At 41.4% G+C, this 17,432-nt stretch overlaps 1 protein-coding gene across 8 annotated transcripts in view; it reads right to left on the reverse strand.

Moving 5' to 3' along the window:
• ST3GAL3 (ST3 beta-galactoside alpha-2,3-sialyltransferase 3) overlaps positions 1-17,432 on the reverse strand; it is a 184,169-nt gene that overhangs the window by 156,087 nt on the left and 10,650 nt on the right. For 2 of the 8 annotated variants that reach the window (XM_082228914.1, XM_082228913.1), the window contains exon 2: positions 10,692-10,836. In XM_082228914.1, the coding sequence (XP_082085040.1) occupies positions 10,692-10,812 (121 nt within the window). In that variant the 5' untranslated portion in view covers positions 10,813-10,836. Of the gene's footprint in view, positions 1-10,691; positions 10,837-16,537; positions 16,714-17,432 lie in introns of those variants that run through there. The other 6 variants (XR_014221310.1, XM_082228916.1, XM_082228912.1 and 3 more) reach the window with 6 other exon arrangements.

The following is a 17,432-nucleotide window of genomic DNA, read 5'->3' on the forward strand; positions in this document are numbered from 1 at the left end:
CATGCAAAAATTCCTAATAAGGAACATAGCTAGGTTGTCAAATGGAACTAATTACTATTTGCATCTTGCACCTCCTGAGATGGCTCTGGCCTCAGGAAGGCATCAAAATAGAGAGCCAGTGGTCTTTAAACATATCATCCAGTATTCAAAACAGCATTTCAGTGGAAAGATTGGGGGACGTAATCCCTGGTGATGGCAAAAGCTTAGTTTGTAAGTACTTTGATTATTAAGCGTTTAGGTTGAGGCCCTACTGTAATTCAGGAAACTGAAGTTTACCACAAACAAGGAGTAGCAAAGTAAAGAAAACTATTTGGGGGAGAAGGGGCACATTTTTTTAATGTGCAGGAGGTGGTCAGGGTTGAAACAAGAGAATATGTTTCTGTTCCATTAAAGGAAAGCAGATTACTTTAAAAAGCAAAGTGCAATGTGTACTATAATAATGTGGAGTCATTCAAAACTACTCTGCCTCCAATTTATCTTTTCAGTTTGGAATACTGAAAAAAATATTGAAAAGTCCCTGAGAGAGGTAGATAGAAGAATAGTGTCATGATGTTTTATTCCAAAGGTAGGAAAGCAAGAACGTTACATTAGTAATCAAAGCTGCAGCGCAGAAAAGTAAGCAGAAAGAACATCATTTCATACTGCTTCACACATATTTACAGGTGAAACTCGGAAAATCAGAATATCGTGGAAAACTTCATTTATTTCAGTAATTCAACTTAAAAGGTGAAACTAATATATGAGATAGACTCATGGCATGCAAAGCGAGTTATGTCAAGCCTTTATTTGTTATTGTGATGATTATGGGGTACAGCTGATGAAAACCCCAAATTAACAATCTCAGAAAATTAGAATATTGTGAAAAGGTGCAGTAGCTATTTAATCCATAACACCTGCAATGGGTTCCTGAGCCTTTAAATGGTCTCTCAGTCTGGTTCAGTAGGAAGCACAATCATGGGGAAAGCTGCTGACCTGACAGTTGTGCAGAAAGTCATCACTGAGACCCTCCATAAGGAGGGAAAGCCTCAAAAGGTAATTGCAGCAGAAGGTGGATGTTCCCAAAGTGCTGTATTGAAGCACATTAATGGAAAGTTATGCAGAAGGGAAAAGTGCGGAAGAAAAAGGTGCACAAGCAGCAGGGATGACCGCAGCCTGGAGAGGATTGTCAGGAAAAGACCGTTCAAAAGTGTTGGGGACTTTCACAAGGAGTGGACTAAGGCTGGAGTTAGTGCATCAAGAGCCACCACACACAGACGGATCCTGGAGATGGGCTTCAAATTCGTATTCCTCTTGTCAAGAAACAACGTCAGAAGTGTCTTCCCTGGGCTGAAGAAAAAAAGAACTGGTCTGTTGCTCAGTGGTCCCAAGTCCTCTTTTCTGATGACAGCAACTTTTGCATCTCATTTGGAAAAGGACCCAGAGTCTGGAAGAAGAATGGGGGGGGCACACAATGCCAGATGCTTGAAGTCCAGTGTGAAGTTTCCACAGTCTGTGTTGATTTGGGGAGCCATGTCATCAGCTGGTGTTGTTCCACTGTGCTTCATTAAGTCCAGGATCAACGCAGCCGTCTACCAGGAAATTTTGGAGCACTTCATGCTTCCTTCCACAGACAAGCTTTATGAGGATGCTGACTTCATTTTCCAGCAGGACTTGCAACCTGCCCACACTACCAAAAGTACCAAAACCTGGTTCAATGCCCATGGGATTACTGTGCTTGATTGGCCAACAAACTCGCCTGACCTGAATCCCATAGAGAATCTATGGGCATTGCCAAGAGAAAGATGAGAGACATGAGACCGAGCAATGCAGAAGAGCTGAAGGCTGCTACTGAAGCATTCCGGTCTTCCATAACACTGCAGCAGTGCCACAGGCTGATAGCATCCATGCCACGCCGCACTGAGGCAGTAATTGATGCAAAACCAAGCACTGAGTACATATGCATGCTTCTACTTCTCAGAGGTCCAATATTGCTCTATTTGCAATCCTTGTTTTGCTGATTTCATTTAATATTCTAATTTTCTGAGATTGTTAATTTGGGGTTTTCATTAGCTGTATGCCATAATATCACAATTATAACAAACAAAAGGCTTGACATATATTGCTTTGCATGTCATGAGTCTATCTCATATATTAGTTTAGAATTAGAATATTAGTATTCTAATTTTCCGAGTTTCACCTGTATGTTCCATCCATAGAGGAATCAGGGTTAAACAGAATTTTTAGAGAATGCCAAAAAAGGAAATCTACTGCCCTCAAGTGGTAACAAATAGCTACTTTGAGACACTGAACGTTGAGCTTTTTCCACTATACAGTACAAAGGGCTTTAAAAGATTGCTTAATGAGACTGATACTGTGTGTGCCATGATTCTGCAACACAGCACAGAAAAAGCAAATGGCAGGCTTTCATATCCAACATGAGCCATACTCAAAGTAGACCCACTGAAATCAATGGTCTAAAGTAACTGAAATCTATTGATTTCAAAAAAACCTACTCCAACTATGGCTTACTTGGGTATTAGCCAGAGATCAGCTTTGTAAAAAAATAAAATAAATAAAAATCAGCTTTCATTTAAGCTCTTGAAGATAGACCAATTGCTTGTTCTGGACAGGTTGTGTTCCCTCTGAAGGAGCAGGTATGTAGCTTGGGGGCATTCCTCAATACATCTTTCTCATTAGATACCCAAGTGACCTCTGTGGCTAGGAATGCCTTTTACCAGCTTTGTCTTGTACTCCAGGAACAGCTGCGTGTGCATCATCAGGATAGTCTGGCCACTGCAGTCCATGTATTAGCAACCTTGAGACTGCCTTACTGCAATATGCTCTATTAGCAAACTTTTACAGCAGGGGGGCGGTCCACTGTCCCTCAGACCTTGTTGGGGGTCCAGACAATTTGAAGGAGGGACAAAAGGAACAAATTCCTATGCCTCACAAATAACCCAGAGATGCATTTTAAATAAAAGCACACATTCTACTCATGTAAAAACACCAGGCAGGACCACAAATAACCCAGAAATGCATTTTAAATAAAAGGGCACATTCTACTTATGTAAAAACATGCTGATTCCTGAACTGTCCGCGGGTCGGATTTAGAAGGCAATTGGGCCATATCCGGCCCCGGGGTCTTAGTTTGCCTACCCATGCTCTATGTGGACCTGCCCTTTGGCTTGGTCCAAAAGCTTCAGCTAGTGCAGCATGCTAACAGAGGAAGACAGCAGAGGTGTCACATGCTGTTGGCTAAAACATCTGCACTGGATGCCCATAGGCTACCAGTCCAAGCTCAATATTTTTGTATTAATATACAAAGACCTGAACAATCTGGTTCTAGGATATCTCATGGGCAGCATGAGCCCTATATTCCATGCTCCTTCACCAAGATAATATGGAGGAGTGCTGTTAGTTGTCCCTAGTTTCAGAAATCTGACTAGCTGCAGCTAGAAGTCAGGGATTTAGGGTTGTTGGTACACAAGTACCACAAGTACTCTTTCAGCCGAGATTTGGCAGGCATCCTTGCTGCTAATGTTCAGGCATCTTCTGAAGACCTTTTTATGCCAACAGGACTTTATGGTTGTTTAATTTTTTCTTAAGAAGAGACAGTCATTTTTATGATCATTCTGTATTGCTTTTCTGGCATCATATGGCTTATTATATTTTATATGAGTAGGTAGTGTACCACAAAACTAGTGAATGACTAAACTTCTGCTTAATTCAATAACGAAATGTAAGCAAATGTTCAAAAAGAAAGAGAGACTAGCTGCCAAAAACTTTCAAAAGTGTAAAGTGGGAGCAATGTAGCTTACAGCAAGGCAATTCTTTCTTAAAAAATAAGAGAGCTGCAAATTATTTGAAAGAATTAATTGGCTAGTGACAAGAACACTACAATAATTAGTCCAACACCGCTATTTTAGACTTCTTAACCTCCAAGTTATTTAGCAAATAAAGCCTGTTATTAAAGTAATTCAGTTTTGTTATTTGCAGGAGAACAATGTAGCTCCCCTTCCAACAAGGCTGTGTGTAAGTCATGATGCTTCAGCCTGCAAGAGCTGAAATACAATTAGAAGAAAACTAGCACAAGCAAAGCTTAGTCAGCCATGTGGGAATACAGTCACTTCTGATAAATAGCACCCTAACAAACCAAGGCTGCCTTTCAAGAAATGAACCACACATCCAAGATAATGGCTATGATCCAAATGATTTCTTTCACAAGCAAAATACAGTTCTGCTGCTGAGGGCGGTGGGGTGGCGTCCTCAATCTCTATCCTCCAGGATCAGCCCCCGCGTCACATCCCCCCACCATCCTAGAGGGTCCCTTACATGTAGGGGAGTGGAATTGACTGCAGTGGAACAGATGCAAGGGAAAGCCTTGTTGCATGAAAGAAACTTCAATCATGCTCTCCTTGATCCCATGTGGTTTGGTTGGGACTTAACTAGCTGTTCTTGAGCTGTTATCACTCCCCTGATTTTATCAAGTAATTTGTACTTGATCACATACATGTTGCAAGTGTTGCATATACAGTTCTAGATACAACTTTTTGCTGCAGTGAGGTTGCATGGAAGAGTGGGTCCTGGGCCAGTGAGGACTCATGGCAGAGACGATGTATTTGTATTTTCTTCAGTTAGGAATTCTTGATCAGCCTCACATTACTGAGTATCTTCCATGAGCATGGGGTGGGGCCAGCAAGCTCAGCCCTGCTCTAACCTCATGCACCAGCACTCATGCAAGGAGAGAATAATTCAACAACCTAATTCGGCTAAAATGCCAGGCAGCCTTTCAAATTAGAGCACCAAAATTATCCACATGCTGCGGAGCAAAGACAGAAGACAACCAACAGCTTGCACTCAGACTACGTTTTAATGCAGGCCTTTCCAATTTATAAGCCACCAGTCCAAACCTAAGACTATCTTGTAGTCTGGACTGCAAAAGCAGGAGGATGAAGGTATCAAATATATAATACATGGCTAATGCCCTGCATTCAACTTTGTAGTTGTGCAGATTTGTGGCAATGGTTACAGCTCACTACTCCAACACTTATGCCAACAATTCCATGCAGCATAATGGTGTATACTTAAAAGAAATTTATACTACATTTACTAAGTTGCACACTTTTGATAGTTTCAGAGTTATAAATGCATAACTTACGCTTATGCAATGTGCATTTGAGAAACACTTTCTAACTATTTATATAACGAAGATTGTGAATATGGTGTCTCAGAATCCCCTTTCAGGTCCTAGAGATAAGCAACATGCCTGCTAGAAGAAAATCAAGGCTCACAAATAACTAAATGGCGGTGGGGGGTAAGAAAGTGTCAAACATATGACCGGCACAAACATTACTTCAAACCTCCTGCATTATCAACAGGAACCCTGGAAACTTAACAGTCTTAAAACTCTTTTTCCTGGAACTCAAGTTTAAATTATCTTTCAACAGAGCTTGCAACCGTAAAAATGGAAGCGAACCACAACCTACCAGGAGCAGCTGAGTGAGTCTATTTGCTCATGCACCTAATTTCTGTTCCCATAGAAACAGACAGACGGGAAACAGATAAGAATTGCATCTAGTGCTTTCCTGCTACCAACTATTTTTGCAGTACAACCATTGGAGAAAAGCCAGTGACAACAGCAGCAGGAAGAAATGAGTAAGAACGTGATTTTATGCTTCAGCAGGAAGCAGGCATGGACTAAAATCTGTCTGCTGAATGGCTTCAACAGTCACTTACAGGTTTCTGTGGGTTCAGGGTTGCAGCATTTGTCAGGAAATTTGAGCTAAATCAGTAAGGATATTCCAAGGCTGAGAGAGAGCAGATGTCATGATTTGATACATACTGGTAGGTGTCCAGCCAAAGCAGAATCAGCCAAGGTACAGTGTTGCATATGTCTGCCCACTCATGCTATTCAACTTCTCCCTTGAAAAGCAAACATCACACAACTTGCTTAATGCTAAGTACTCAGCTACCAAGTACTAAGGGACCAAAAGCTCATTTGTAGCCGACGTGTCTTGCATGTAAGTAGAACCCAAACCCAGTCCTTGGCATTTTGACTTACAAAGATTTCGGATGGCAGGGTTGGGAAGTACCTCTGCCTCAAGTCATGGATAGCTGCTACCAGATGGGATAGAGGGCTGTTGTTGTTGTTGTTGTTGTTGTTTAGTCATTTAGTCGTGCCCGACTCTTCGTGACCCCATGGACCAGAGCATGCCAGGCATAGATAGATAGAGGATAGAGGGCTAGATGAATCAATACTGTGGCATCATATAAGGCAACTTCACAGGTTCAGTGCAATTATTTAAAAACAAGACCTTACCCATTTCTTCGGGGAATATATATATCTTGTTAAGGTTTATTTCCTTTATCATACCTGTTATAATATTCAAATGCAATAATTCTTAGGAAACATACTGAAGCTCCAGACACATCAATGCACTCTTGATGCATTTAAGACACCAATTAAATCTCTTCCACTTAAACATTTGGGCTTCTGCTACTAATGCTGTTGCTACTACTATCTATATCGCCTTCCGTTTACAAAGTGCTTCACAATCTTTACCCTCCCCGTGTTTGATAAAACTATGAACTCAGTGTGTCTTCAACAGGTGGGCAATACCTTTTCTTGGAACAACCAAAATGTCACAAAAGTGTGGCAAGCTTTAGAGTTCTCCAGAACTCTTTGTGAAGCACAATGTTACACAAAGAAGCAGGGGGGACAAGATAAAAGGGGACAGAAATTAGGCTAATGTAGTAGCTATGAGGTCAACTTGTAGGCTCAATTTCAAGGTACAGATGATAATTTTTGTGACATTTTAGTTGGTCCAAATAAAAACTATTGCCCAACTATGGTTATTTGGGGGGAGTGTGTCTTGTTTTATAATAGTTCTTTGTGCTCATGTTTTTGAATTCAAGCCTTTGCAATGGGCAGCTTTTCAAATGTTAAATGTTGGCCTCTTTGACTAAAGAATTTATTTACATGAGCTTGTTGGCTAAAGATCTGCTGAAAAGTCCTATCTAGAAACTGTGCAGTTCTAGTCACTAACCTATCTCATTAATTTGCTTGTTTGTTTATGAGATTTTGATACTGCCTTCATCAAAACTGGTAATAGCAATACAGTGGTGCCCCACAAGACGAATGCCTCGCAAGACGGAAAACTCGCTAGACGAAAGAGTTTTCCGTTTTGGAGGTGCTTCGCAAAACGAATTTCCTATGGGCTTGCTTCACAAGATGACAATGTCTTGCGAGTTCCTGCTGGGTCCCCCCCCCCTTTTTCTAAGCCGCTAAGCCGCTTATCAGCTGATCCGATCAGCAGATAAGCCGATAAAAGCCGCTAATAGCTCTAATAGCGCTAATCCGCTAATCCTTCAATGGGCTTGCTTCGCAAGACGAAAAAACCGCTAGACGGAGAGAATCACAGAACGGATTCTTTTCGTCTTGCAAGGCACCACTGTATTGATCAGGCAGTGCAGGAACATGTCATACTGTGTAAGATCAGCCCAGATATTCCACTTGTCTGAAATAAGGGATAAGAGACAGAAAAAGCAGGAAGGAATTTAATACCTATGATTGAACATCAGAAAATGCAAATACAGGAAGAAGAAGGTTTGAAAAGGGAGTCTAAGTAAAACAGGTGATATTGAGGGGGGGAGCTTGAATTGACTACCTGTTTCCCCTGATCAGACACAGAAGTTTCCATCTGCAAGCACACACTTCATAATTTTGTGTGTGAAGGGTAAACATGCCATGATCCTGTATTCCAAGTCCATGACAACAGAATACAGCACATAGAATATCTGCTTTTACTCTGTTTATTTTCTGTGCTTAAAAAAAGCAAAAGCCATGATCTTCCCCACTCTGTATCATCATCTACAGTTACTAGGCAACTGTGCAACTGCAAAAAAGTGCTGTTCAAATGAAAGAGAGTTGGTCAATGGTATCATGCCCTCCAAAAATGACAACAAAAAACAGACAACAGAAATGGAGTGGATTTATGCTTCTGACATAACAAGACACTAAATGCAAGTTGTAGGCAATATATATACGTACAGAGGTAACAGGGAGTCTTTTGGCATTTTAAAGATTAACAAGCTTGTGGTATAAGATTTCATAGACTAGAGGAATTAGAAATATGCCTGAAATGTTAACTTACGTTAGCAGGTATATATATATACACACATATACAAATTTGTGGTTACATGCAAAGGAGAAAAACATTAGAAACGATCCAGGGAAATCATTGAGGTCCAATTTATTTCAGAAGCATGTGCTTTATTATCTCCCACTGAATGAACTAAAACGCTGTGAACTGCCCTGAGATCTATGGATGAAGGGCAGTATACACATTTATTAAATAAGTAAATAAAAATAAATTTTTGATATACTTATGTTTGGCTAGGTTGTGCTGATTCATGAAATATATGGGGACCCTATACGACCTAGAAATAGGCTATTTCATTTACAAACAAAGTTATCCCTTCCAAGTTTGAACTACAAGCTGAGCACTACTGGAGCCAAATGGTCCAACTATAATTGCACATCCTATGCTTAAAGAGCATTATTAGAGACACTATTTTTAACACTGATCAGGCATCACACCAACTGTACTACTACATTTTACTTCCCAGCTGACCTCATTGTAGTTATGACATTTGTCAGGATACTTTGGCTGCAATGCCTAGAATTAAGTTCCATTGAACTAAATGGGACTATTTTCCAGGTAAGCATGCCTCAGATGTGGGATGTTACTCCACTGTACTTCAAATGCATTTGTTCTCCAGTGTACTTCAACTCCTATTTTTCTATATATGTACTTACCATTTTTTAACTTCCATAAAGCAAATAAGCAGACTGCTGTCTCAAAGACTCATCTCACAATAACCATGGTGGTTTCCAAGAGTCAATGTGGTGTAGTAGATGGTTATATACAGGAAGTTAAATATTTGCAACCATTACAACAATATACTTTACTGTTATCTTAACAACAAAATAAGTATGCCACAGTAATAAAGCCAAGTGACAGACAAATATCAAGACACTACCACAACCCTTTCCTAAACACACAGCACATTTTATTGTAAATATAATAAAAGCTCCTGAACTACATCAGATACAAAGGTCAATTTAGGAGGGTTTGGGAGTGAATAATGTATTCACTTTAGGTACTCTGAAACACCCCAGTAACTGTTTTGGTGCTGCCAGGAAACATGGTAATAGAAAACGACAAAGCAGGCCACGATTAGGTAACTGCCAGGCTATGGGTCAAATACAGCCCATGGTACCTCCCCACCAGGCCTGCAGCCTCCCCTCAATTCCCAGCACCACAAACCTCCCTTGGAAACCAGCAAATATTTTTCCAAGCCTAAATGTGGTACACAGGGCCATATGGGGGAATCATAAGTGGGAAGTGAAGGGTTAACATTTATAGCTGAAGAAGCCCCCCATGCCACCTTCAGGCTTGGATAAAAATCCCTCCCATTGACTCCAAGCCTGATTCTAGCAAGTAGGTTTGGATGTGTCCATGTGTGCATCTGTTTACCACCATCACCAGAATATGTGGCTGTGTCTAACCACCACTGTTTGCATGCAGCAGCTGACAGCATTCCACCACAGCCAAAAAAGTTTCTCCACCCCTGCAGCAGGATGTGCAAAGCCCATCACCCCAGATTTATCTTAAGTTGCCTTGCTCTTTCCTGTCACACTGAACACTGCCTTTCACACTGAACACACCATGGTAGCTTGCTCATATAGTAACCAAGCTGCAAAAAACTAAAATGAATATCCAATAACATGCATACAGCAGGAACACTTATGTGGAAGAGAAGCAGGGAACTTGTAGTTTCACCCTGTCAAAACAAGATGTTTAAAATGTCAGGAAGGAGCCAATAAGAGATAGAAAGGAGAAGTGTGTTCAAACTAAGGAGAACCCCAGATTATCCTTAATAATTTGCACACCATCAACTGCATCATGGATTGAACCAAATAATAATGAAAGCAACAACATTTGGATTGCTTTTTTTGATTAATAAAGCACTGGAGAAACAAATCATCTTCAGCTATTTAAATAAGGACTAAACTAGAAGTGGTTCCACCAAAGCCCAAATACACCAGTAAGCAAGGCATTGAAGTTGCATCTCACTCTGGTGCAAATACCAGCACAATGACTGCATTTTGTATGTGTGTTGGATTCTTCATTCAGTTGTGTCCTGGTATGTACTGGACACAATGAAAACATACAGATCCATTGCAGAACCAGAACAAAACCATCCCCCAAAATGAATGCCTTTACCAGTAAGTCATATCGAATGGAGGATAAAGAAAATAAATGGAAACAACATGCTTCTGCTTGTATAAAATATAAAGAAATAAAGAGCCATCACCACCACCGTAATAACAATAGTAATAAATCTTCACACAAGTCCCAGTGGCTCTCCCAACACTAGTAACATAAATAACTATCACATCTATAGACAAAATACCTATGTAAATGCAACAGGAATCTACAGTTCATTTTATAATTTTCCAATTAATTGATCTAGGGAATAACAACATTAAGAGGAAGATACATTTGATCTCTACAGCACAGGAAAGGGTCAAACAATTGTTTGGACATGTTCTAGGCTGTTCCACAGCAGGCAGTCCTGAAATCTATGAAAGATTACTTAGCCATACATCTATGGAGGCTCTTAAATGGCCTGAGCAACATACTTACTTGAATCCTCCCATCGGAGAAGATGCAGTTTCCAAGCTGAATAATACAGAAAGCCCAGCACCAGAAAGAGACAGAGGGCTAGTAGCAGGTTACGCATGTACACCAGCAGTCCCATCTTCATATAGGGTTGTCTCTTTTATAATACCTGGGGGAAAGAAACCAGTTTGAGCCTTGCATTTTCTAGTTTGTTTACTGAACCCTCTGCAACCTAATACACACAGACATAAAATATCAAGCAGCACATCTGTTCACTTCCTAACATGTATATTATGTAGACACTCTTATCAGCAATAGCAACACCACAGTTTTATGTCTCTTGCATGGAATTAAGTTCCATTTAAATGATCATGATACATTTCTGAGTAACAGTCTGTGAAAAAACAACTAACAACAGGAAAAAAATCTGAGTAACTGTCTGTATGCGAGAAATAAATAAATAAATCAGGGGTTGCTCCTCCAAACATTGGTCTATAAATGCTATTCTTAGATGCTATCAGAGTCCATAGGAAGCCAACTCATTCCTAGATCACTATGTTTAGAAAATCCACTGCTCTATAACACATGACCTCAATTATAAAAACTCAGAACAAGCTATACTAAAAGTCAAAAAATATTCCACAACACGAGATAATTGGCATAAGATAATTAAATTAAATAGAATACAATAAAAAATATTGCAATGCAATACAGGGTTATAGCAACATTTCCCCCAAAATTAATAATATTTAATTCTGAGACAAAGCTTCTACACAGCCGAGCACCATTGGTATTTTAAGATTAAATGAGATGTATGTCCTTGGCTACAGCAGTCAATGGAGATGTGGTAGAGCAGGTGCTAACAAGAGCTGCATTTTCTACAACTGTCTAAAAAACTATGGGCATAATAGCAACTTGGCATATGCCTTAATTAGAATCTATCCCATATTGGAGCCAAAAATTCTGGAAATAATTGCTCATCTCTCAATAGCAATAAGAATGGTGATAATTCTAAATGGAAAAATAGTAATCCGCTGTCCATAATCTGTACACATGAATGAGGAAAGCAAGGCATGAGAAGAGAGGACTCAAGGCCCGTGGCTTGTTCCCAGTCTTCCAAACCATGGTTTTGACTAACATTTTAATTCAACCAAGGTAGCACCATATATTTCTTAAACCCACTAGGTACTTGGTATCTTCATCATGTCAGATTTAGTTTCCATGTGGAAAAGAGATAAAATTAACCATCTCTCATAGAAGGTTTATTAACTTTGCATGTGCAAAGATTTTCTCAACAAGTGATGGACTCACGTTTAGTATATATTTATCACATCACTTACAAAGCAAGCATGAGCAAACAATTAGGAAATTAAATGACAGAGCTCCTCTTGACTTTCAGCAACTAAAGAAAATAAGTATTAGCATACCAAGAACTGGCCATATACAGAAACTCTGAAAAAAAGAAACGCAAGCTGGCTTGAAGGCTCGTACAAACTTCAGTATTCTGCCAGCATTTGAAGTCTGGCCACTATTTCCAATTATCTGATACCCTGTACATTTTCCAAATCCCATTTCAGGACACCTGCTTCAAACAGACTGCAAGAGACAAACACAAAGAACTTCCACCCACATTCCTCACATATAACATTACAAGACATGACTGATGAATGCTGAAGGCCCCCTTGAGTAGTCCAGAGATCCCTGCCTATTTCAAAGCAGACCCCCATCCTCCAGTATCCTATATGAATAATTGACCAGGAAAGCTCATGCCTTGAACACCTCTATGTACTGTATGCATCCCGCTGTTGCACTGCTTGTTCACTTCCTTCCCACTAGTTTGTTGTGAAGAGAAAGATATTTCAGAAATCCCATCTGACAGCCAGCTGGAGCTTCAGAATCACATTTAGAAAAGTCAGGAAGAAATCTAACAGCCTCCTCAGTAACTGTAGCATTCAGGATGAAGGGTGGAACTTAAACTTCAACCGTGGCATTGCTCAAAGAGAGTCCTGCATCTTCTAATTATAAGGCAAATTCAGCATTTAATAACAAAGGGCAGAGTTGCTTAAGGCAAGAACATTCAATTCTGATCGCTAGAGCTCTTCCAATAAAAATCTCCCCGGAGCAGTAACCAAAGTATTGTATGCTACCAAAATTGGCACAAATACATGTATTATTCTTCACATTATTACACCACAAAATTTACTAGTGGGTTTAAACAAAAATTAGATATATGATTCAAAAATTATTCTCTTTGTTTCCTTGACCATTCAGCTGAAAAAGAAAACGCCACTACATAAAATAAAACACAAAACAGACCCTTCTGATACGGAGTGAAATCCTATACTCAGAACTAACCCTCACTGAGTTCAATGAGACTGATTCCAAGATAAATGTGTATAGGACTTCAGCCTAAAGCTGATTGAAACATTACACCAAACCATGGTTTGGCATTGCATCCAGACCTGGGCTTTCCATAGGCATCTGGCTGGTCATTATGCAAACAGAATGCAGTAGTGGCCCGTGCAACAGAATAGGTGGGGATCTGCTACTCTTCTAGCTTCTGAACAGAGCACATCACCTGCACTTAATGAAGGGAGGAGGGGCAAAATGCAGGAAGCTTGGCACTGTGCTATGCAGGAAAGTCAAAGTCTTGGCCTCTTCCAAGATACAGCAGAAAAAGGCCTGCTTCACAGAAACAAGTTCCAGCTGACTAGAGCACATTTCTTGCATAACTATTTCGTCTGGATTAGGAAAAGTCACTCACATCTCGAAGAAGAAGAAGAAGAAGAAGAAGAAGAAGAAGAAGAAGTAGTAGTAGTAGTAGTAGTAGTTTGGATTTGATATCCCACTTTTATCACTACCTGAAGGAGTCTCAAAGCGGCTAACATTCTCCTTTCCCTTACTCCCCCACAACAAACACTCTGTGAGGTGAGTGGGGCTGAGAGACTTCAGAGAAGTGTGACTGGCCCAAGGTCACCCAGCAGCTGCATGTGGAGGAACGGAGACACGAACCTGGTTCCCCAGATTACGAGTCTACCGCTCTCAACCACTACATCACACTGGCTCTCCATTAATACACCACACTTTGCTCCATTAATACTAAATTTCTAGGCACACTTAGGGAATAATCCACATTATAGGACTTACTTCCAAGTAAAGATACATATGAGTGAGTTGTAAGAGGGACTCATGTTCTCACCATCCTTGTTTTGATATTACTAGCAAAATTGTGTCAGGCTGAAGAACTCACACACGTGAGCTTTAGCCCATAATAAATGCTCTACCCCTCGAGAGTAGAAAAGCTAATACATGATTAAAACAAATTCCTTAATTTAAAGAAATGATGAAAGTATCTTGAGATTTAGACTTACCCTCATCACACAAAAGCACCAAGGAGAACAGTAATAAAGTTGGAAGAAATTTATTCAAAACTTTTTTTAAATATAGCTGTAAGTCCAGCCCCCTTAGGTTCAACTCAAGGCCATGTCTTTTGTCTGTTCTGACTGGTTTGGGCACCACTCTTAGCATTAATGCACAAAGGTCAATATTAGGACTAGCCCAATGTAACTTTTTTAAAAATAGCCTGAAATCACAACAGTAAAATAGTCAAATATACAACTGTCACCAAATCTTTAACAAAATCCCACACAAATTGTGACGAGCTCCATGAAGATCTCTACTAGACTAGATAAAATAATTGTTGAAGAGATTCAACTAAAGATCAATGTGATGTACAGTGGGACAAACAACAACCCAGCAAATACACATGGATGGAATCCCACTTCTGACCTCTTGATTACCTCATCTCATTGCCTGGTAAGTTCCCATACTAAAGAAATGTATGCATAAGTCAAGCTGCAATCCTACACATACTTTCCTAAGAGAAATTCCAATTGAACTCAATAGCATATGCTTCCGAGTACACATGCATAGACTTGCCTTTTTCACACTCAGAGAAAGTGCACTAGATTTGCACTGGTACAGAGATGTAAACTTTAACTGTTTTGCACACCCTAAGAACTATTTTCTATACCATATCTCAACAAGCAAGTTATAATTACATGGAGTACAGGTGTGACCATTGTTTGAATAACCACCATAGAATGCATTTCATAAATCTAACAAGTATATACATGTGAACATGTAGATAGACAGATTCTTTCCCCCGCCACACATACACATAAATATACATTTTCCTGGGTCTTCAGACCTTTACTCTAACAGGATTGCAAAACAGGGAACGCATGGGTTTATTTATAAAAATTAAAATATTTATATGTCAAATTTCCATTTGACAACTCCCAAGAAACCTTCTAACAATAATAAAACTATAATAATTTAGATGGTGGCGGAAGAGGGACTCTGTATCTGGACAGTCTCAAATACAAGAAAGAATTCCTTCTGGTGCTCAGGTCTCAAGCCTCCAGGACGGGAGGGATGTAAATAAGAAATGGTAACCACCAGCACTTTAGCTTCAAGTTATAGAAGGTTGGCTGACCATAGGTTTTTTTAGATCAAATTCCTTCCTGAAAGAAAAGTTTTTCATTCATCTCCTTCTGTTCTCAGGAATTATTCTTTAGGATAAGTGTTCACATTAAATGTGTCTCCATTTTAAAAAAAAATCCCAAAACCTCCCCGCACATTTAAACTAGTACATTAAGTAAAAAGTTCAAGTACTTCAGAGAACACTAGGCTCCTAATCAGGCATGGAACAGATTTCCTAAATACCTTTGGTCAGTCAGTATTCTGGTCAGGTGTTATTGATTTCTCTTATCAGCAAATTCTCCAGCTACTTTCTACATAAATGTTGTCAATGCTTCTGCAACATATGGCAAGATCCAAAGGGTTCATTTTTTAAAGGAGCTCTGTCGTTAGCCTACAAAGGTTATAAAGGTAATTTTGGCAAATGGAGATGCATTTCGGAATAAAGCCCTTCAAGGTTTCCTCTGCATTCTAACTAAGAAAGGCTTGTGTTACAGTTACAGTCACAGTCAGCGTTTTGTTGACCTTTCCCTTTGGGTCACTGAATGAATAATAATGCAGTTGGAGAATTTATCTGGAAATGAACTAGCATGTGAACAGTCACACGGGTGAACAGTTAACCCATAAAGTGCAATCACGTATGAAATAACCATAAGGCGAAAAAAGAGGCACGCCCCAGATTTAATCATCATTCTTGCTTATTTCTTCCTCCCTCATGACCTCTCATCTTCCATTCACTGCTACACAGAAAATGTTGGCACAGAGGAACACATATTAGCTGGCGAGATACAACCGCCTTTCTGGGAAGAGTCCTGAGGTAACACTCAAAGACCGATTGTCTCCCTACCGGCCCAGTCGTGTAATCATCCACCCATACAAGTACTAGATCCCAAGACAGGAAGATTCTGAAATCGCAGTACAGTGCTCGGTGGGTGACCCAAAGGGAGTTGTTTAGATGGCGAGCCTGAGGCTATATGTTTGATGGGAAGGGGAAAGGTGGGAGGCGAGGCGCTCCTGTGGTGAAAAGGAGGTTCTGGCCACACATGGGGTGTACTTTAATGGGTCTTCTCTTGAGAGTGAGAAAGGAAGCAAGAGAGGAAATCCCTGGAGTCTCATGGGATCCCTCATTTCCTCACTCTCAAGAGAAGATTCCTGGCAAGGCAGGGTCCACGTGAGGTGGTGGAGGAGGAGGAAGAAAAAGAAGAGCAGGACGGGAGGGACGTAAATAAGAAAAAATCACTGCGGGGCGAGAGGTTGACCTGGGCAAAGAAAAGATATTGGATGCAGAACTGAAGCACTCGCTCGCTCGCTTCCTTCTCCTCCTCCTCCTGCACCACCACCACTACCCCGGAACGGATACCGCCTCCCTCCGCCTCCCATCTCCTCACCAGAGCATCAGGGGGATCCCGGCCGCCCTTCCTCCGGGTTCGGGTTCTGGCTGCCCCGCCGCCCGCCATGCCGGGCCGGGCAGCGGCGGCAGTACTAGCCGGCCTCAGGGGCAGGAGGGGGGGCGTCGGTCACCAATCGCACAACAAGGCGGGACTTCCGATGGCCAATGGAGAAAGGCGAGGGGCATTCTCCACAAAGCGCTCAGCGACTGCGGGAGCGCGGGGGGCTCCCTGCCGCCCAATCAGAGGCAAGGAGGGTCCTCCACTCAAGCGTACCAAAGACGGAGGCCCTCAGCTGTCCAATCATGTGACGCGAGGAGCGGAGGGGGGGCGAGGGCCGTCCAATCAGTGGGGCCGCATCCTTTTATTTTCCCTCTCCGGTTCTCCCCGCTCCCCCCTTTAACTCTAGGCGGGGCGTTACATATCCTCTGTAGCCAATTGAGGAATAGCGTGGGAGGACCAGCGTCCTCTGCAGAGATTAGGAAGGGTCGGGGGGGCAGAATAATAAAGGTATGGACTGGAATCCCAGACACTGGGAAAGAGGGAAGGGAAGGAAGTCAGGAAGGGAGGAGAAGGGACCAGTCGTAGCACATCCGACCTATTGTAGGCTGATTGAGACGCTAGCCCCTAGGAGGAAAAATTCTCGTCCGAATGCGGCAATGCGTGTAGGTTTGTGCAAATTGCAAAGTGCCAATGGCATCCGTGGGTGACCGGGGCCAGATGAAGCTTTTGCGAAGAGCACATTGCTGCTTGCAGGTAGCCTCGCTTCCCCACCCAACCCAAAGGTGGGTACCGTGGAAAACTTAACTCGCCTTTGACCGGGGGAGGGGGTGGCGGGCAAAGGGTTGACAATCCCACAGTCACCGAGAGGCTGTCCTGGGAAGCTGAAGCGCAG

The sequence above is a fragment of the Podarcis vaucheri genome (assembly GCF_965113315.1).
Source record: "Podarcis vaucheri genome assembly, chromosome: 6".
NCBI lineage: Eukaryota > Metazoa > Chordata > Lepidosauria > Squamata > Lacertidae > Podarcis > Podarcis vaucheri.